Genomic DNA, 22,255 nt, shown 5'->3' with positions numbered 1-22,255 from the left:
CACATGCAGCCGCATGTCCATGCTCACAGCCTGGAATCCTGCAGAAACTCCGAGGGAGCCGTCCAGGATGGATCTCGTGAGCAGGGTACCATCACCAGGTGAGGTCCCCCAAGGCTCGGGCAGCAGCTCAGGCTGTAGGATAACACTCCCCAACTCCCAGAGTCATACTGCCAGGGGAGAGGCAGCCACAAACCAACCTAAATTCTAAATTTGACTCGTTTCCTTCCCTCTCTCCCTGACGGGTTATTGGGCTCCAGAGAGCTGTGAGGGTGCCAGGGGGCGGCCGGGATGCGCTGCCCTGGGTTAAACCCGGCTGGAAATAAAGCAGCAGACAGCCGCTCACTCAGCCCCCTCACTACCCCTCACCCTGCTGCGGTGGGGAGGAGAATCAAAGGAAAACTCCAGGTTGGGATAAGAGCAGTTTAATAGTTGAGAACAAAGTAAAATATAGAAATGACAAGAAATTATAGCAATTATGATAATAAAAAGGAAACAAACAAGTGATGCACAATTCAGTTGCTCACCACTCACTGAATAATGCCAGACCCCCTATTCCCAAACCCAGACTGGCCCCACTTCAGGGTAACTTCCTCAGGATATACCAGGCATGATGTTCTCTGGTGTGGAATATTGTTTTGGCCAGTTCAGGTCATCCATCCCAGCTGCACCTTCTCACTGGTAGAACATGGCACACATAAAAAAAAAAAAAGGTAAAAATTCAGTGACCTAGTATAAACACGACTTAGCAAAACCCAAAACATCAGTGTGTTATCAACACTATTCTCATTCCAAATCCAAAACACAGCACTGTAACAGCCAGAAAGAGGAAACTAACTCCATCCCAGCTGAAAGCAGGGCACAGGCCTCACCTCACACAGAGGTCTGGCCATTGCCACGGGGAAACATGAGTGTCCTCGTTTTCCAGCCTGGCCTAGAAGCAGGATTGCAGAGACGTTTAAGCTCAGAGCTCAAACACAGCGAGCCTTTGGGGATTGGGGTCAGGGAGAGCCGGTAAACGCTTGACTCAATCCCATTTGTGAATTAAACTAAAGCATGGGCTTAGCAGCCGTGCTGCAGGTTTAATGAAGCTTCAGCTTGTGCTGCCTGCCTTTCATTGACTTGGACAGACTTGCTGGAGTGCCCCAGGGTGGGGAATATGAAAGGACACTTGGTCCAAATCGCTGAGAGGCCTCTGGCCAAGCTCAACCACCACATTCTGCCTGCCAAGCTGTGCCTCAGCCCCTCCTGGCTGGAGGCACGCCAGGACTACTGCTTCCCACCCCTGGGTGCAGAGAAAGAGTACAGCTGTAGCTGCAGAGAGATTCCCAGCCTCATGGTGCTTCCAGAGAAAACCAGGCATAGCTCCTGAAAATAGACACAGGATTATTTAAAAAAAAAGCCTGTTTGAAACTTGGGTTATTTCAACAACCTTTTTATAAAAAACAAAACATGTTCTCTACATTGTCCTAATTTTTAAAAGCTTGGCATTTGGTACTTTTGAGAGCAGCAGTTCTACTGCCAAGAATATTTTACTCTCATAGGGCAGCAATAACCAAATCTAAAAAAGCACATGGAGCAACGACTTTGAGAAGATTTACCCAGTTATTTGACAGGCAGAGGAATTGCCTCATTTTGCCTTCTATTTTAATAACGAGTGCTCTTCTCACTTGCCTGGATTGAACTGGCTGATCTCACCAGCAAGCTATTTTTCCACTCAAACATCTGCCCAGACAGCTTGGAGCAAGACTGAAACACCAGGCTGGCTTCTTTTATTGTAGGAGCAGTAATTAAGATACCAGATGTTGCTGCTCGACACCTGTACCTTCTTTTTGTCAGGCACTGCTGCAACTGGAGCTGGAATGTGACACAGCAGAATTGCAGGAGGAGCATCCTGCTGATGGGACAGTGGCCTGCTGGTGAGCTGTAGCCCTGTGTCACGTTCTGCCACTGCTGGGGACAGCCCACCTGTGTGCTCTGAGGCCTCAGCACTGGGTCACACCCTGCCTGCTTTGGCAGAACGTTTGCTGACCTGCCTGCAAGTTTCCTTTTAACTTGGCTCAGCTGTAACGGCATTTTTCCTTCTGACCACATGGTCATGGATGATTTGGTTTTACTTTTGTTTGTCCTTACATGGTACCGTGGTAGCTGTCCTGTCCACAGACAGGACTGAAGGTCATTGTTCTTGCAGAGGAAGACACAGGAGTACAAATGATGTCACTGCAGAAACAGACCTGGGGGGTAGCACAGGCCTTGAGAGGAGGAGGGATGCGGTGGGGATGAGTACAGGAGTAAAATGACAAAAGATGAGGCACGGGCTTGCCACTGGAAACCCCACAGCCACAAACAAACCATTGTTTGCCATTAAAACCACAGATCTAGACTTAGACAAACCCACCTTCTCATGCAGAACAGAACAAAGAACAAGTCTGCATCATATGCAAGATACATCAGCAAATTTGGATATCATGTGGGTTGCAAACCAGTGTGAAAGTTTGTTGGCAAATATAAAAATATAAAAACCATAAAACCATAAAAAAGTTCCCATGTGGATCCTAGAGCAACAAAGATGCAGCCATCATCACATCCTTCCCAGCCAAAAGACCTCGTGTGCTGGTGACCAGCCTTAGCACCCTACACCACCCTGAAGGCAGCAACACGAGGACCCTGAGAAGTGGCAGGGTGAGTGCAACACCAAGAAAGGGGCAAGAAGCTGGAACTGTGAGTATAAGAGACTTAGCTGCATTATTATTATTATTATTATTATTATTATTATTATTATTATTATTATTTCTGTATGGAAGTATTTTTTCTGTAATAATTAGGTCTGGACTAACAATGATTGTTAAAGTTAAGATTTCAGCCATACTAACAATGAATTCTTGTCTTTATAAATATATATACACACATGCATATACATATATATCATATGTTTTCTTTTTCTTAATTAACAAGATTTTGAGGGTAACAAGGTTTAAAACTACTCTGCATTGTCACAGTAGTGCTTAAAGTGCACTCAGAGTTACAGATACAGGATTTAAGGGCCTTGTGTGCAGAGATCCCAGACTGCAGGTCACTTCTGAAAGAACACCAGGGAAAAAAAAGGAAGTAATAAGAACAGAATTTAGCAAGATTTAAAAGTTGTCATGGCAATGTACTCTTACATGTAAATCAGTGTATGAATTTAGGCAAATTATACCAAGAGCTGCCACTGCTCGAGGATTTTTCTCTCTTTTGTAGGAAAGATTGCAAGGATTGCAATTATTTTTTTCAGTTTGTTTTTAAAAGTGTATATTTCTTATTGGCAGAATAGCAGATTATTTGTTGAATTTAACTTTAGACATTTATACGTTTATTTGAAAGAATCTTCATCTTGTTGTAAATCAACTCTTTGTACCTCCCACCTTCTAAAGATTTGTATTTATATCCTGGCCAAACTTGCCCTTCTGTGATGTTAGACAGCGTGCCTAGAGCTCACACCACTGTTTAGCCTTCCCAGTGGGGAGCAGGCAAGAAAAAATCAAAGAGGTTTTTAGAAATATTTCTACTAATTGCACAGAATAAAGGTTAAAATTAATGAAATACCTGACATTGTAATGAACTTCCAGGGGAACAAGGTTTCAGACACAGAGAATCTATTGCAAATGCTTACTAAAAATACCCCTCGTTATTATTATTATTATTAACCCGGAGCTGGCCGTGTGGCAGAGCAGTTCACGCTTCTGTAGCAGCTCCTTGAATTTGGGTCACTTTCGTGTGCAATTGAGAAGCCTGACCTTCCTAAGCGTGCCGGAGCCCTCCCACACCCTTGGACGGGCTCAGAACAAGCAGTGAGCAGTGTACAGGGCTGAGCTCAGAGGCGGGGCTGTGAGCTGCTGCTGTCAGCATGCGGGGTGCCCCAGCCCGCCTCCTGGCAGCGAGCCGGCTGCTCCGGCTGCCCCTCGCCGAGCCCCGCGGCTGCACATCCATCTCCAGCCCTCCCTGCCACCGAGGCTGCCGCAGGGAAGGCAGCACTGAGCAAAGAGCCGAGCTCCCCCGAAAGGAACCGTGGTGCTCCAAGCGGGAGCAGCAGCAGGGCTGCTGGGGAGGGTCCTCACCGGCCTGGATTCGTGCCACCCGCCCTGCCCAGGGGACACGCCTGACCGCTGCACTGAGGCCATCAGCCACGCTCAAACGGGGAGCAAGGTCTGCTACCAAGGCGTGTCTGGCTGTCTGTGGCATTTGTTTAGTGCTTTTGGATATGCAATCTGAGTGTAACATTATTCAGAGGGGACTCAGATTATTTTTGAAAAGAATACAAATTATTTATAGAAGGAGTGCTAGGCAGTGGAGGCTGGGAGAAAGAAGAGAGGTGAAGAGAAATATGAGTTAGAAAAGAAACAGGATGGGGATAAACCGGCATATGGTGGGCCCTGGAAAACACATCCAAAAGTATGGAAGAAATGGGAAAAGACCCATGATATCACCCAGGCAGTGGGGTAGAAACCCTCCCCTGGCCCATGGAGGGAGCCAGGGCCCGGCCAGTCTGCCTCCCCAGGATTTCAGCCAGGGACATGACTCCTTAAGCCCAGCTAATCCTGAAGCGGTGTCTGGGACGCTGCTGGGGAACTGAGGAGTTAGGCTTCAATAAAGCTGCTTGTGCTGCATGTGCACACTGCAGAGCACCCATGGTGCTGCCACCAAGGAACGGCACAGCCAGGGGGGCCTGGGGCAAAATCTGAAGAGAGAGAAACGAGCTCTTGCAGAAACCAGAGAGAGCTGATGTTCTCCCTCATGCATTGCTGTGCACTCGAGCTGCCTGGCATGCAAAGGCTATTGTTCACAGCAAAACATTCAGAGCAAACTGTTCCCAGGATTGTGGGGCAGCAAGTTCCACACTTTAATTCTATGCCGTGTTAAAGTGTACTTCCTTTTGCTTATTTCAAATTCTGTTACGTGGTAATTGCACTGGGCTCCTTGTTACAAGAACAAAGGAGAGCATTGGGAGAACAAGTCATTTTCTATTCATGTTTTCCACATCTTAGTTGCTTTTTGTTGTTGATGTTGCCAGTCATGTATCTCCAGTCATTATTTCTTCTTCAAGCTAAAGAATTCTGGGCTATTTAACCTGTTCTGGCTATTCCACATTGCTGATGAATCAGGGTATAAAGCAGAAAAAAGAAGATCAAGTTACTGCCTCTTGCTATTTCCTAAAATCCATGCTGAGTTCTGAACAAGGCAACATCAGGGATGCATCCTGTGATACAAAGATGGTTCTTGTTTTCTTCCTCGTTTCCTAATTACAGCTAATGTTGCAGTTGTCGTTCCGCCCTCTGTTGGAGTTGAATAGTCAAACTCACCCCCGCAGGCAACAGTTAATTTGCAGTTTAACCTGCTGTAGTACAGAGCTATTTTTCCTGCCGTGCATTACTTACCAGTGACGAGTACATTGGCTTTCCAATCACCGTCATTGCCTACAGCCCGTGCAGCTCTGGGCACCCACGATAGTTTCTGACATAAACACCCCAACCCCGAGTGCCGAGAGCCCGCGTTCCGCACTCTCCCAGCCAGCCCCTGCTCCTGTCAGGGCAGTCCTGAACCCAACCAACAGCGTCCGGCCCCCAGCCCTTGGAAACTCAGCAGAGTCCTCCTTTCCTGCAGGGATGGAACCGCTGCTGCTGCTCGGCTCTTCTCTGCCAAACTCTTGGAGTCAAGGTTATCAGTCCAGTAGAAGACTTTTCTCTCTCAACAGCTTAGGGGCTTGAGGAAGATTCAGTGAAAACTATCGTTCTTTTGTTGGGTGGGGTTTTTTTTGTGGTTTTTTTTGGGTTGTTTTTGTTTTGTTCTGTTTTGTTTTTGTTTTTGTTTTTTTTAACTTGACAAGTACATCTTTTTTTTTCTCTAGCAGAGAAGCATAGCCCTGGTGTGGATTACCAAGAGAGGCTGTGAAATCTCCATCATTAGATGTTTTCAAAACTTGGCAGGGCAAAGACCTGAACTAGCTTTGAGCACAAGTCTGGACTAGATGATCTCCAGAGTTTCTCCCAACAAATATTTGCATGGTTTTATATGAACTGTGTTGCACCTGTCTGCTTACTACAAGGTCCTCTGGAGTTTTAAGAACAATCCTTAAAGTTTCTCTTGTTCCCCCCAATATTTAGCCAAGTACCTCACCAGCTGCCTATGTTTTATTACAGTGTATAACTTTTAGCAATTTCTTTTGGAAGGAGGTTAAACTCTGTAGCCTGTGGTTAGCAGGACTGTTTCTGCAGTTCTTTGAAAAGTCACGGTCCTTCCTCTAGTTTCAATTGCAAGTGACCTGCTATAAACCACAGCCACTCGCTGAGTTCTTACAGGGCTCTTGGTCCACACCAGTTGGCCCTGATAGTGACTGATAGTTCTTTTCATACCTACACAGTTCCTGCTTTGACAGGACACCTTCTCAACACTTCTCCCTCCATCAAATGTCCCAAAGTCTATTTTCAATTAGTGTGCTCTCCGACTTGGGATCCTCTGCAAATAGTGACAAGCAGTAAGAGCAGAGCACTGTGTGTCTGGCACACACTGGCAGGGATGTCTCCTCAGTAAATCCCGTGTTTAAGCAGAAGTGCTGCAAGGAACACTACATGTATCCTACATTCATGCACCATCCCTTTCATAAAGTCACCTGTTTGCTCCAGCAGGTGTAGTTGCTGTTCTCATGTTTGATAATCCATTTAACCCCGTGCAGGACACAACACCTTATCACTTACCTTTCACAGAGCCTCACAGTCCCGTTCCAAATCCCACGTTATTACCACCAATCCAAAGGATCAAAGGATCTCCTGTGAACACTCCTGCAGGCTGAGCAGTGGTACTGGCTATGCACTAACATGAGCAATTCCCAGGCAGTGTGACCAGGGCAGCATAAACCAGTATTGCAGCTTCAGAGTAGCAGGGAACTCAGCTCTGCCTGCGCTGCATCTCCCTCGAAAGGCTCCAGGTGCATTTACAGAGCTCCTTGCACAAACAAAGCACTCTGGAGCCCAGCACAGACACACACTCACCTCCTTTCCCACACGTGCACAGCAGGCAGAGCTCAGCTCTCCCCCACTGCCATGGGCAGAGCATCACAGACTCTGCAGACTCCACAACAACCCTTCGAGTGTTTTCAGAGCCACAAACTCCACAGATTAATTCCTCGGGGCTATTCCCAGCTGCAGGGGTGAGCAGAGGAGGCAGGGGCACAACATGCCTCTAGCAGCTACTGCATTTCTGCCAAGATGAAGGAATCAGCACAAACCTGCTAATGGAATACTTGTCGCTCTTGAGCTCTGGATCTTGAGCTTGTCTTAGCAAGACGGGTTTGAAGCTGTGTTGTTAAGGTTTGTGTGCCTCCTGGTTCTCTTGTCATGAAAGTAAAAAGAGCAAAATACCTGGAATCTTCCTTTTGTTCCTTACAGTTAGATGCTTCTGGTGGTTGTTCTGAAACACTGACGTCCAAAGATGATGAGCTTCACACCTTTCACAGCATCTCAAATAACCAGGGTTCTACTCTAGTATCCGTTCTTACAGTTGGACATCATGGCTGGTGAGTTCACTGCAGAGTAAACGTATCATTTTCCACTACTACTGCTTAGTGCAATAGTCAGTGATGGTTCTAAGTGTGGTGTGGAAATTCAGGATTCCGAACTTCATGTGTGCTCAGTGTTTCTGTGGATCCAGCACTGGAAAGGTGGGCAAGAAACCAAGTGCCGTGATGCAGCCTGGACCTTAGACTGATGGGAGCAGGCCTCAGCAATGTGAAACAGTAATAATTTTGGAGTCTTTCTGGACCAGGATGGTTCACATGCCCTCCCCTCCCCAGCTCCCAGAGCAGAAGAGAAATTCTAGATTCAGTTTCTTCCTGTTGCTAAAGAACAACTCTCAGGTACTGCTGCAAAGGACTTCTCTCTTACAAAATCTTATTTCAGCAGTGAGACTGAAATAAGAGAGGGGAAGATAAATAGGGAATGATGTAAAAAATTTCACAGGCACGTACCACAACTTTCAATTGCATTCAATGAAGAAAGCAAAGCGGCTTCCAAGGAAGGCACCTGGCAGCTTCTGATGGGATGAGTGCCACTGTTGTTCTAGACAACAACTTCACAAGAGATAAAGTTTGCAGTGTTACACTGTGCACTGCCAAACCTTGAGCAGGTCACTGACCCCAGCGTATCCAGCCAAGTTCTCAGTGTGGCAAGAAATTGCTTCTAGTTCAGCAGTGTATGGAATCTCCAAGGCACCGGCTTGTAGGTGATACACTCAGCAACCTCATCCTAGACAGCATGCAGTACTCCTGAGTATCACTGGGGAAGCAAGATGCTCATGGGCTAATTGCTCACCCATCTGGAGACCCTCAGAGCCTTCAGCAGCACCTGGCTATTCCAAGAAACACCTGACACTTCAGAACAGGGAGTGCTGTGCAGCCACACACCAGGCCCATTTGCATGATGGTTCTTCTTCCTCCCATCAGACCTCTGTGTCTCTGACTTCATCTCCAGGGGAGGTCTGTTAACCAAGGGTATTCATTTTCTTTCCCCACTGTTGGTCACAGGCAGATGACAACTTTTTAGCATGCTATCACTGAGACATCATTTTCTTTTACAAGTCTGAATCTTTACAATTCTTAGTTTGTGCCAGGACATCAAAAATTCCATATGCTCCTGAAATAATTAGACATTTACTGGTGTTGTGGAAACTTCATCAATTAAAACAGCAACTACAATGTACTGACGAGTCCTGCTCTTTCAGATATCTTTGTCTTGCATACGCCTAAAATTCTGTTTGAAAGGAAGATGACCTCTACCTCTCAAAGAGGTTTGGGAAGTCAAACCACACACTGACAAAGTCTAAGGAAAATCTCACATATGACAGTAGTTAGTGAAATCTGAGCTCATAGAAACTCCTCCTAGCCTTTGGCTGTATCATTTCTGGAATCTTAATGCATGTGTTTTCTTGCTTAGACCCAGGAGACAAAGTGCATTGCAAATGTGCTGCTCTCACTGGAATGAGGCTCACAGTGGCTCAGCACCCAGGTGGGTTTTGAAATCAGCCTGGGAAACATGGGGGAGTTGTGGTATCAGCCAGACCTGGTGCAGAAACAGCCTGAGCAGGTGCCCTCCCCCCTTCCAGTTCAGCCTCCTCCTCTGTGAACAGCTTGGGGTGTTTGTGAAGAGCCAGAGCCCGAGGCGCCGCTCCCAGTGACCTGAGCGAGGTCCCTGTGCACACGCCAGCTCCTGCCACGGCTTCGGCACCGCGCCCCTGCTCCACGGAGTCGCTGACACAAGAGCGCTTCGGGTCCTCCTGGGAACTCAGCGTTTGCTGAGGGCTTCTTGGAGAAAAGGCACAGACTGAGCTCAGCTTTGAAGACCATCAGCACAATGCAGGACTGACTGAGCTTAGCAGGCTTGGAATTGAGCATTTTGAGAACGGTGACCACGTAAAATCCGCAGAGAAGGGTGGGATTGTGTAGACACTTGTGGTTCAAGAGCTGCTTCACTTGGTCCCAGGTAGAAAGTTCAGAAACCAAAGCACATCCATCCTACAGGATTTTCAGATTTAAAAACAGCTGAAGCTATATCATATAAGGTAATCAAACAGCACAAACCAGTTCTGAGAACTGAAGGCTAATCACAAGTATTACATAAAATTCACATACAGCTCATCTTTGTATAAACCTCTTAACATTGTAGAACCACATCTGGATAGATGTATATTTGTCTCTTCTTATGAGGAGCATCAAAATTTAGTTCTCTCAACAGAATTACTTTAGATTGTGGGGTTTATTTTTCACTGTCCTAGACTGGAGGTATAATAGACTAACAAATCATTCTAGAGTACCGGTTTGCCCCAGTAGTTTCAATTTATACTCTGCAGGGATACATAAATTACTTAAGTCCTGTATGTTTGCTTTTGTTTCACATTTGAAATTATACTTGAATAACCATGATAACCTACATTAAATAAGGGGGAACTTTTATGATTAGCTGGGATAAAATAGCTACAAATCTATGCTCACAAAAGCCGCAGTAAGGCTCTCACTGTAATCTGAGGTATCACAAACTCACACTGTTTTGCAGTATGAAGCTCCATTCTGAAACTGGATGTTTGAGATGCATGAATATACTCAGCAAACAAATTCCAAACAGATTTTTCCACTAAAAATATGATTTTTTTTTTCTTATTAAAAATTTACAGCCAGGTTTTAAAGATAGTTAGGGCAAAAGAGACTACAAACAATAATTGCATCACTTCCATTTAATTTACAATGTTCAATTCCTGCTGCTAAAGTATAATTTCATTATAGCACTTCAACCTAGATATTTTTAATTTGGGTAAGATAGCTTTGCTTTAAAATTCCTTGCCAAAGGAAGACAAAATTTAAAATATGAGCCATCAAAAATGACACCAGATGTTACACAGCAGTTTTATATAACATGACTGAACTGCTTTTTAAAGCTCAGTAACCTGAATATCAAGCTTTTGAACCCAAATTCACGCCTCTGCACAGAGCGGTGACACAAAGTGATCTTACTCCAAGTTTTCCTTATGGTTTGTACTTCAACTCAATTCCAACTATAAATTTAACAGTAGATCACAAAACAACTCTGCTTGGATACTTTAAAACTTTTTGCCCCAGAAATGCTTTCAAGAGATGTATGTTTGGGGTAAGAGGCCAACAATACATCCATGAATAAACCCCCACATTTCCACAACTTTGACATCATTCCCAGAGGTAATGGTGTGCAAGGCTCCTGAATGGGATCATTTGACAAAATCAACTCCTTCCTTCCCTTTCTCGTTCAAACTTCTGCAGCAACGCCTTTCACCTTGGTTTTCATGACTTATGTACTGGAAGCAGTGAGAAACAAAATCACTGTCATCCTAGGACACAATCACAGGTGGAATGACAGCTTTACAGGTGAAATTACATCATTTCATCCACTTCACACCCCAGGCTAACACTCTTCCTCCCCACCTTCTAAAAACTAAATGCAGAGACAGAAATCTTCTGTTATAATACAGGAAATAAAAAGGATCCTACACTAAGCAGTGTCTCTAATAAAACTCCTGTTATTCTTTGTTTTACTCTAAGCAGAGTCCCCTTTTATAGATCCCCTGATTTTATTCTGCAGAAGTTCAATGAACCTTCCTTTAAGTAGCTTTGGTCCACCTAAGACAGACCAGAATTTTGGCAATAGGTACTGCTGCCTGCACAACTCTCCATTATTTACCAGCGTGGCTTTCCACACTTGGGAGAGGGTCTTTGGCCTTGTCCAGAGTGATGAAATGAAGTCCAAGCTGTGGGTTAGGAGACGTGCAGATACAGTCTGAAGACAGTGGTGACAGATGTGACACGTCTGCCTCTCAAATGTCAGGCTCTGTGCTCCCTTTCCTCCCACCGAGGCTGCTGCTCCAGGGCTCCTCACAGCCCCTCAGCATCACCAGAGCGCTGCTGTCACACTCACACCGTACCACGCGCGGCAACCCGGGGCACAACCCACAGCTGCAAATTCAGCACAGTCTGCACCGCTGCAATACAGATCCTGGGGCATTAGTAACCAATCTACACCTGGGTAAGGACTTCTAGCAGTTGCATCATTTATAATGGTTTCATTTTTATTTACAGTACGACTGTCTGAACCTACTGATGACGCAAACATCTTAATAAATTACAATGCCTTTGATAGGGGACCTTTAGGGCAACTAAAAAAGAATATGTATGAAAGACTTCTGCTCCACACAGCTAAAAGAACCCAGCAGTGTCCTTTATCCAAAGACAAATTAACACATTACACAGAGGAAGAGAAGCAGCAGCATCAAAAATTACAGTGGCCTGGTTTTGAAAACACTTGGCTAGCGGAATTCAGGGCAAATTCCAATCTCATTATCTTCAAAAACCCAATTAACAGGCCATCCTATAAGGGCAGGCTTGATGCAGAAGAATGGCAGTTACCTAAGTCCTCTGTATTTTGAACCCAAATTCACATTTTTGGTTTTCCTTTTAAACAAGAAAAGCACCATATACATGAAAGGAAACTTTACTGGAAAAGCCACGTGGCCTTGCCTGGTTACAGCCCCAGCTAACCAAGTATACTCTGGCTTCTGCTTAGTGATGTCCAGAAAGGAAATAAAAGATAAATCAGTGCCATACACATCAGGCCACATCACTTCCTCCTATGCAAATCAAGCATTTCAAAACAGATTGAAAGGGAAATAAGTTTATGAGAAAGGTTGTGACTCCCAAATCTTCTGTAGAAGCTTCACAATTATCCTGTTAATCTGAAAATGCTCATGTCACCCCAAGCATTCACACAATGCTTCCATTACATAACTACCAACAAGAGAGGAGGAAATACTCTTACCAGATTTTTTAAGATATTTGCTTACATAAAAGCGCATTTGCCTCTTGCAGTACCCCACACTAATAACACCTGCTCCATGTTTCAGACTCCAGTACCGTTCCTTACAGCACAGAAAAGGTTACACTGTGCTGCTGCTTGTTCAGAGTGGCAATGAGATGACACATCACATTCAGCTTGTGTTACAGTTCAAGGATTATTGCATATTGTACCCGTAGAAGTTGTACCAATTAAGGAAAAATCCATGGGAAAAATCCATCCTGAAATTAAAGCATCATTCATATTAATCAAGAAACACAGCAACATTCATGGCTATTTCCTCCCTTTTGACTAAAGCAAGTTGTTAACACCCCCCACGATGTGAAAAGTCTCACCATAAGAACTGTGCCATTTTCCCTGTGCTCCATCACATTTATGTTATTCTGTCTCCAGCTCTCCAGAGTCGTTACTGAAAGATCAACTTGTGCAGAGAACTCCAAAATGCATCAAGAGACACAATACATCATTTCCACAAAATTTCCAGCTTCAGCTGCTTTGACTGACCACAGCCTCAGGTCCAGGCACTGAATTTTGTTGTCCCAACACAGAGGTGAAAAGCAAAGCACTACGTTCAGGATGCTCCTTTATCATTTTTTTTCACCCTTTGTTTTTTTTTTTCATTTTTTCTTTTAGCAATTTACCTGACACTGCCTTCTTTCTGCAATCACTCAGAGGAGTGTTTTATTGCATTTTAAAAGACAAGATATGTATTGAAAGTAGCAATTTTATTTGAGTTAAAATTATTTACAAAAACCCAAAGACATACTTCATGAAACTGGTACAAACTATTTTTCCTGCCGTTGGCTTTTGCTCCAAAGATCACAGCTGAGAAATACTGTATAAAATAAAAATAGGATTGGATTCAGAAAAGTACTCTACTGTTCTAATTTCCAATTGAGAGTATTTACACAAATATTTACAATGGAAAAAATGTTAACTTTAAAACTTTAATTTGCAAGTTGACCTCAAGTACCCTTTAATGCAGAGTTATTTGAGGGTCTAACACACAAAAATGCACTGCAGTTCACAGGGTGATTTCTCCCCCCACCCTCAAAAAAAAAAATCTTCATTTGTCAGTGCTTGACAATTAGTTACATTTAAAAAAAACCTGTTAAACACTGAGGTAAATCAATTCCCAATTACCAGTGTAACAAAGAAAGGTAGTTGTCCCTGCTTTCCCCCATCATCACATTTGCATCCTCTTTTCTCTTGCCATCTCTCCACAGAAAACGACGTGATCAATTTGAAATCTCATTACAGATGTGACAATCTCTAATATCCGAAAACTAGATGGGCCAAATATTTATTGATGCAGATCATCTACGTACGCCTTTTCCCTCAATACTGTTTTGGTTTTTTTTTAAAGAAGGGGAACACAACCTCAAAAACTTTTCTAAGTTACACTGATACACTAAGTTTTAGAAGGTGATGAGAGAAAATGCAAAAAAGTATGACCAACATAAGATTTTTGCCGTTAATCAGTTACTTCCTTACAGAATTCCCAACAATCTGCATTATCAAAAATAGGAAGACATAGAAGGCAGCCACTGTATGTAAAAAATTTACAGCTGGCACTGATACAAAAGCACAAGTTCTTAACTTTATACACGGAGATAACACAAGATCTAAAAGCAGGTTAGATTTCCTGTTATTTCCCCCTCATTATACATAGAACTAATATTTTTATGGCTTCAAGTTTTACAAATTCAATGGAGTAACATGATGTAACTACCTATACAGGTATTTAAAAATGTCAACGAAGCAGATCGTAGAACAGTCTGCAAATATTCAAGACCACCTGAATAAAAATAATTAATAATCAATTCTGTTGGTCTGAATAGTGAGTGCAAGAAAAAAATTGTTACAAAAGTCATGTATTTTCTGGGATTCTTTGTTCCACTCAAGTCCTCAAACACAATGCTTTGCTGTGAACTAGACCTCAGACTGAACAAAATCTTAGCTATATCAGCAATTTAAGGCTTTGTGTTGTATGCATTTCAACTCTGTCATACTCCAGAAGGATGAAATAGAAAGATTATGTCAGCTGGAAACATGAATCCCCATTGGTGTTTTAGCTTCTTTAAAATTCTTACCCCTAAAGCATCCAAATTCACTGTATTCAACATTATAAAACACACCTTGAATTCTTCCTTGAAACAAATTAAAACAGCATTTCAAAGTTTTTGCTTATTAGAAGTGTAAACTACCCTGGGATTGCGTGTTTTTTAAATTATTTTTCTTTCTTTATGTGATTTGCGTTTTAAACAGGGCACAACTTTCTACAGTCACTATTCCTTTTGTGGATAACATACCCTCAAATGGCTTTGTGTGTTCATGGGTCTGCATGCTCTTGGAACTACAAAGCGTTATGGTCTAGCAGGTACATGGTACATGGGCCATGGGAGTTTTAGAACTGAGAAATAGTTCAGTGACCTAATTTCAATCAAAACAGTATAAAAAATAAACTATCCAATCCTCGCCTCTTTGGATTCCAACAAATTTTAAATATAGACAGTAGTTAAAATCACAAAAGTATTTAAAAATTTATATTTTATGATTTTGGAATAGTCTAGTAATAAAAAAGCAGGAGCAAATTAAACTCAAATAGGAGCGGTGCTGCTGTCCAGAACTTCTTTATTAGAACATTTGTTTGATACCTCAGTAGCTAAGCTGCCTTTGCACCTGGCTGGCATGAAACAGTGGCTCAACAGTAAACAGCAGTTGCACTATCAGCAGCAAGTTTTTCCCCTTGAAACTTGTCACGAACAAAGCAAGAAAAAAAGATAGGGAGGGTAAACCCTGCCAAAATATTTAAATACTGCACTGCATCATAAACAGCAAGGTTTCTTTATTTACTTTACTCAGAACCTTTTTCCCCTCATTTTTGATAGTTGCAGATTGATGTAGTAACTGTCTTTTAGAAAATGCTGAATGCATGGTTAAGGGACCAGGTAGCCTTAAAAATCCGAACACGAATGACACAGATGAATGCTCTCGGTACATCCTTCAAGGACTTCTTTCATGACTTCTTCTTTTGTCTAAGGGTAGCTCCAGCTTTAGAGTGCCTGCAGCGGAAGTTAAGTATCTAGCAGTGTTCCAAGTATTCAATCACCCTAGAGATAGATTTCTGGCCTGTTGTTCCAACAGCACACTGGAAATGCAAGAGAAAACACAAGTAACAAACAAGCATTTGTAGCATCTCCTTCAAATATCTGAGAGCTAGTCTATTTTCAGAATTTTGGTATTTACGATTACGCATCTGTAAAAGCAACAAGGTTCAGGCAGCCAATTCAGAACTATCTTCCTGGCCAATCACAATATAATGACAGACAAAATTATGACAGACAAATGGCTCTCAGTATTAAAAAACAGAGCTCTTATGAAGACACAAACTGAAAAATGTTAATGCTACTAAAAATGCATGAAATATTAACAGAAAACAAAATTACAAAAATATCTACATGCATCAATTTGAAAAGTGTATTACTTACAGTAAGGTTCATAAAACTGAGAAATTTTTTGAGCATTTCAGTCATTATCGAGAAGTCCCCTTCAGGTAAGTACTCCCTCACAGTAGTCACATTGATCTAAGAAACAAAACAATCTTGTCTTATTTGGGAAACATTTTTCTGACACAGAACTACAATGCTCTGCATCTAAGACAAGATGGCTTTTGCTGCCATCTCTTTTAAGCAACACTTATATCTTTACTCTGTTTATGTTTCTAGAAAACTATTGCTGAAATATTTTTTTATTGTTGGTTTGTTGAAGTTTTTTCCTAAAAATAGGAGAAAAAAAGAAAAAAGAAAAAGAAGACTATGGGACATCCCCAGGACCTGCAGGATTATCAAGAACTAAACCCCCACCAGATGACTCTCCTAGCAGGGAGAGGCTCTCCCTTACAATGGGAAGGGCTGAGAATTACTGATCTCACTGTCAGTCTCACTTGTGCACACTAAAACTGGAACGGAGTCCAAAGGCACAGAGCAGCACCTTGAAGGCCATTTCTGCACCACGGGAAATTCAGACAAGCCTGAGGGCAGGTCTGAACTCATTTGCACGTGAACATATTTTTGATAGGAGACTTGATTCAGTTCTCAGCCGTTGGAGTTCTGTATTTTTAACCTCAGCTTTCTATTACATATTTCCAGTCTGAAACAATTATTTTAAACTAATAGGGACACATATAAGTTCATCTGATTTCAATGGAAGAAAATACTAAAGCAGACTGATAAAGAACAAATAAGTCTGATGGTAACTTGCTTACTAAAACTACTGAGAAGGAAGAGGCTTAGCCAATTTTCCTCTGCCCTTCCAAAGTTAATTCTTTTGCTGGCTACAAAGAGAGGTAAAAGAGGTCAAATACTCAACTCCAACTGTTTTTGATAAACACAGTGATGTTCAGAAAATTTGTTTTGGCTGGAATAACTCTGGCAACTCCTCCCAAAGCTGTATACATCAGTGTAGCTTCACCAATGTTTGCTCACACCAAAGCCCAATTTAATAAACCCCTTTCAATACAGCAAATTATCACTTCATTAAACATTATACTGGAGTTAAGATCAACTTATTCCCTTACTGGACTCTCCTGGCAGAGACAGCCTAGGAGCAATGCTGTGTATGAGGCCACAATGCAGTCTTCCATGTGCTTCCCAGCATGCTGCAGAGCTGTAAAAGAGACAACAGTCTATTGTATTCTCCAAGCAGCTGGTACCTTTTACTGCTGCAAATACAATCCTTCATTATCACTTTCCAGAATGTTTTTTCCTCAAACAAAACGAGCTTTTGCACTGAGATTTCAGAGATCAGGAAACACCACTCTTACTGACTCAGCAGCACATTCTCGACAAGAAAAATGGTCTTCATTCACTTTCAACTCATTCTGCTGCACGTATTTTGTCATTTGCCATTTCAATGTGCAAACTGTATGCTGAACACCTCAAAGTACCAATGCAAATGTTTCTTGTGATACTCTGTGCCTCTGAGACTTCCCCCAAAGGAGTTTATTTGTTAAGGATAACAGGCACAGCATTTCTTGCTGATGACTCAGCATTTTGGGAAAAACTACAAATAACTGCAGACACCAATTGATGGAGCTACAAAAAGGAGGAAGGATATAAAGCAAGGCTGGAGAAAGTAATATACCACACCCATTAACATAAGATGAAAACACCGTTAGAAGTCATATACTGCATCTACTATTAAAAGATTAAACAAGAAGGAATGATGTCTCAGAGCCATTTTACAGACTACAGAACAGGCCAGAGATAGTCAAATTCCTGGAACAAACTACCAAAGATGCTGCACATCAAGGCACTACACAGGTACCTCAGATACCACTGATGAAGAGAAAAGAGACACAAAGCAGATGGGGACAGAAGAGACAAATAGGGAGAGGAGGGGGGAAAAACCCAACCTTTAAAGTACCTCGAAACAAGAACCCTGGAAAACAAAATTAGTTATTAATTAACAACCTAATTAACAAAAGCAGGTAACTCTCAAGGACTGCTCCAGAACAATGAGGTAACAGCCTAAAAGCCATCCTTTCCAGAATATTTTATATGTGGAGTGTCCTAAAAAGGTCTGGGTGGGGACTTTTTGTTGTTTGTTTGTTGGGGTGTTTTGGTTTTTTTTTGGTGGGTTGGTTTTTTTTTGGTTGGGGAGGTGTTTGTTAGGTTTTTTTAAGAAACATATAAGGTAAAAGTAGCGTAACAACTTCTACTTGTCATGCTTCAGATCTGCATGCCTCCTACTAATGCAGCAGTTTCCCCTGGGATACACTGAGGAAATGTCAGCCCCAGAGACTGGTGTAGATACAAAGCAGAAGACGAGGTGGGGTTTTATGCAATCACACTGTTCTCTGCCTTTTCTGAGCTCATCACAGCCAGACAATGTACCTTTATTAAGATCAAGCTCTTCATCATCTTCCTCCTTCTTGTCCTTCTCGTCAGTACTGTCGGGCTTCTCGGTGGAGACCCACTGGATCTCCCCGCTGGTCTCCTGCCACTCGCCGCTCTTGTCGTGCTGGGCCGTGGGCGCCTCTTTGATCAGCTCGTCCGTCTGGCTCTCGGCCAGCTGGGCCGCGCGCTCGCACTCCAGGAACAGCTAACGGGAGAATTTCTGTCACAACCCTCAACACACTGACTTGGCACTTCCAAGTTTATTTCCTGCTCACAATTTACCCCTTCATACAATTAGCTTTCAATACTTCTCCTAACAATAGGCTTTTCTCCTTCAAAGGAAAATATAACCTGGCCCAACACCAGCGCTGGGCTCCACAGCAAGACCTCCCTGCCTGGTGCTGAACCACTTGCCAGGCTCCTCTTGGGCATCATAAAAGCTTAATCACTTTCCTTGAGACACGGCTTGAAGACTAAAACCTGCCATAATTTCCTGTCCATTTTTGTTCTCTACCAATTTTCCTTTTCTTTTCATGCTAACCATTCCCTCTCGGCTTTCTTAGAGCAAAAATATGGAGGAGTCATTTAAAATGACTTAGCAAAGAATGTGAATGAACTATGAATGTCGTATTAGGCACCTATTTCTCATGAATTATTTCCCAAACAATACAATCACCAGTTTTAAATACTGCTTTGCCAAGACACATACACAAAGATGTTCAATATTATTATTTTTACTGGTTTTTTTGTCTGCTGCTGGACAGTTATTTCACAAAGTTAAATACAACTGCTAAAAGCATCCATAAAATTAACTCCACTGAAACAAGACATCTGTATTTTCCTTTCAATTTTTTCATTTTAGTTTGCATGGTGAAACTCATTTACCAAAACTATAGGTGGATTTCTTTTTTTTTTTTAATGATTTCTTTTTTTAAATTTCTTAATTTTATTGGTGGGTTTCTTTTTTATTACAGTCAATTTAAGAATGCCGTTTCACATCTTTTATCATTACATCTGTATTTTATTGCTTTTTATAAAGGATGATTCTATTTTTTAAAATTAAAGTTGCAAAGTCCCAAAAAACATAGTACTTTAAAAAAATTATGGAAGCAAAGCATGTAAGAGAAAAGTAGCTTACAGCTGGTTTAAAACAAAAGTCGAAGTAAATAATCTAGCAACAACAGAACCAGAAATAAATAGTATGGGAACAAAAGAGTTTTACTGGATGTCTGCAAACCACTGTCTTTACCAGGGAAGCCGTTTCTGCAGTGGACAGCACTGCAGGAGTCAGGGCTGTGAGCAGCGATCCTCCCCCACCTTGCTGCACTCCTCAGAACGCTAACCAGGAGAACTGACACAGTCATTGCTGAGCTCTCCCTCCCCTGACAGGCTGGCAGTGAGAAATGGGACAAGGCAAACACCTCTCACCTGCACCAAAGCCTGAACAGCATCGATCTGTCCAGGGATCTTTAGGTTCTCGTCTCCTTCGCCCGCACACAAGGAGTCAAAAGAACACGATGTCTCCATGTTGACCAGGCAGTGCCTGTTCCGGGCACTGTATTCCACCAGATTGATCAACAGACCCAATCCCTGCAAGGATATTACACACATTGGAAAAAGGATCGTTTAGCAAAAAACATCTCTTTGGATAAACATCTTTTGCCTTATCTTTCTGTGAATACACAAGTTATGCAACAGGCTGACAGATACAGGGATCAGGATTTAAAGAAATACAAGACAGAACAGAGATCCCTGTACAGGAGAACTTTTATGCAGGAATTTCTGTTTGTTCAATTCTGAAGATAAGAACATCTTTGGAGCTGAGGATTCCTTTACAGAGGTTAGGGATTCAGGTGTCCAACCCTCAGCTTATGTTCATAAGAGATCCTTCACACACAATTTCACCGCTGCCATTAGGCCACTCTGACCCATTTTATATAAGCGGAGGTAAACCTGACAAATCTTTTAACTCAAACAGTGATATCAACCATATTTCCAAAATCGGAAAGATGTTTGAAAATTATTAATTCACATACTTATTTAGCTAAATCTTTGTTTAACAAGCAGTGCACTTTTTCCCACCAAACACAGGGAAAAAACCCTCAACCCCCCCAAATCCTTACAGAAACTTTAGGTACCTCACTTAAAGTATATATCTGGCCATTGAAAACTGTAGGGGAAACTATTCCTTAAAGAGGAACCAGAGCAGCTCAGTGCACAAGAAAGAGGCAGATCATTTTCTGTTGATGTAAGCAGCACAAGAACTTACCAGCACCCGAATATCAAATCTCTGTTCTTGAGGTAGGAACTTCGGAACCTGAAGCACACAATTCATCGCTGTGCCTATCAGACCATCTTGTTCACCTGTTTTTGTACTACCCCATTCTGCAAACAAAGAGTTCAGAGGCTCAATACTGAAAACACTCACATTTATAATGGTAAGCAGCCTCATAGAAACTGTTTGGTTCTAATGACAAACCAGCCCCTCGCAGCCCAGCCCTCATCTGAGCATTTCATACTTGCAATTCCTCACCCAGCTTGCAAAGACAAATTACTGACAAAAACATCTACCATGCATAACTGCTTTATAGCACTGGACTTGAAAAACGAGAATCAATAGAAAAAAATATTTACACTAATGGTTTATTTGACACTTCACCACAGAATACGCAAAAAATGTGTTGTCTTACCATTATCATTTGTCAGGTTGAGCAAGACCCCAATGATGGCCCTCATACAGTCCTCCACAGCTTTACCCACGTGGTTGGTTACATTCTGGTGAGGCAGAGACTTATTGTCTGGTAAACAGATACTGTCTTCAGCACGATTATATCGCTGGATTAACTCCTCACAGTGCTGCAGCGCTCTGCAGGGAGAAGGTGCACAACAGAATTATCTTCCCCACATACAAAGCATTCCACCTTTATACTTGTTTCACAAGTTAAAAAACCTGAAACACAGAGCTTTAGGCAGAATTTTTCTGATACCCAGACTGCAGGGACAGATAATGAACTTATCACCTTTAAAATCTTTCATAAGCTCAACCGAAAATTGTGAAAACAAAAACCTGGAAATCTTAGGGCTTCATCAGATTGGTAATTCAGGAGCAAGTTAATTCTCCTTTCCAGCTTCATCACATGGTCTTACAAAAGTTATCTCCTCTTCCTACAAACCTCTCATATCCTCTGACCATCAAGCCACAAGGTGATTCTGACAGAGTTACCAGAATGTTCTCTTGTTCTCTTAGAGCTATTTCCATTCAGTAAGGAATGACACATGAATAAACTTCCCAGCAGTAAAATCCTGATCTTGTAGCACTAGTGGACCACAGTTATTCTCCTGCATCACATCAGTTTCATGTTAAACCACCCCACTGATTTCAGCTACAAACAAAACCAGAAATGTCAAAAACATAGACTGGTTTAAATAGCATATTGAACTGTGGTTTGCCTTGTTTCAATTAAAAGAAATACTCCAAATATCTAACCTCTAACCATGAAATCATGTTTCCAATGAGGTCTGCAAAGTCAAACTTTCAGCTCCATTTGTTCTCTTTTGAAGAGCACTACAAGCGGCAGACAGGCTCTGCCAGCCAACTGAGACCTCACCCAGATTGATAAATGGGTTAGAGGTGTTTGTACAAGAATCTCTGCTGGGGAGAAACGCCAAGAACAAAATTTCCCTGTTTTAATTCTTAGCTACACTGTCAATCCTGCTCTGCTCCATTCCAGTAAACACTTCAGCATGATGAAAACACAATAAATAAACGTCACTTCACCCTGTGTTCCTACTTAGTGCAGCAGGAGCTGAACCCACGGTCACAGCTTCTACAGACCCAAGAGTAGCAGCCCTACACTCTGCAGTACTCAGGCAGTTGCCCATACCCCCATCTACATTAACTTTACTCAATAAAAAACAACAGTGGAAATTTGGGGGTTATTCACCCCTAGCACCTTC

General features: G+C 42.4%; 1 protein-coding gene across 3 annotated transcripts in view; it reads right to left on the bottom strand.

The window, feature by feature from the left end:
- Positions 1–13,104: 13,104 nt before the first annotated feature.
- Positions 13,105–22,255, bottom strand: part of WAPL (WAPL cohesin release factor) — a 64,548-nt gene continuing 55,397 nt past the window's right edge. For all 3 annotated transcript variants that reach the window (XM_063406041.1, XM_063406044.1, XM_063406042.1), the window contains 7 exons: positions 20,989–21,164; positions 20,568–20,683; positions 19,727–19,888; positions 18,296–18,503; positions 16,978–17,066; positions 15,890–15,985; positions 13,105–15,549 (listed from right to left, as the gene is read on the bottom strand). In XM_063406041.1, coding sequence (XP_063262111.1) covers positions 15,484–15,549; positions 15,890–15,985; positions 16,978–17,066; positions 18,296–18,503; positions 19,727–19,888; positions 20,568–20,683; positions 20,989–21,164 — 913 coding nt within the window. In that variant the 3' untranslated portion in view covers positions 13,105–15,483. The remainder of the gene's footprint in view (positions 15,550–15,889; positions 15,986–16,977; positions 17,067–18,295; positions 18,504–19,726; positions 19,889–20,567; positions 20,684–20,988; positions 21,165–22,255) is intronic.

Source organism: Prinia subflava, chromosome 9 (genome assembly GCF_021018805.1).
Source record: "Prinia subflava isolate CZ2003 ecotype Zambia chromosome 9, Cam_Psub_1.2, whole genome shotgun sequence".
Lineage (NCBI taxonomy): Eukaryota > Metazoa > Chordata > Aves > Passeriformes > Cisticolidae > Prinia > Prinia subflava.
Note: the sequence above shows the minus strand (reverse complement) of the source record. Positions and strands in the feature narration are given on the sequence as shown.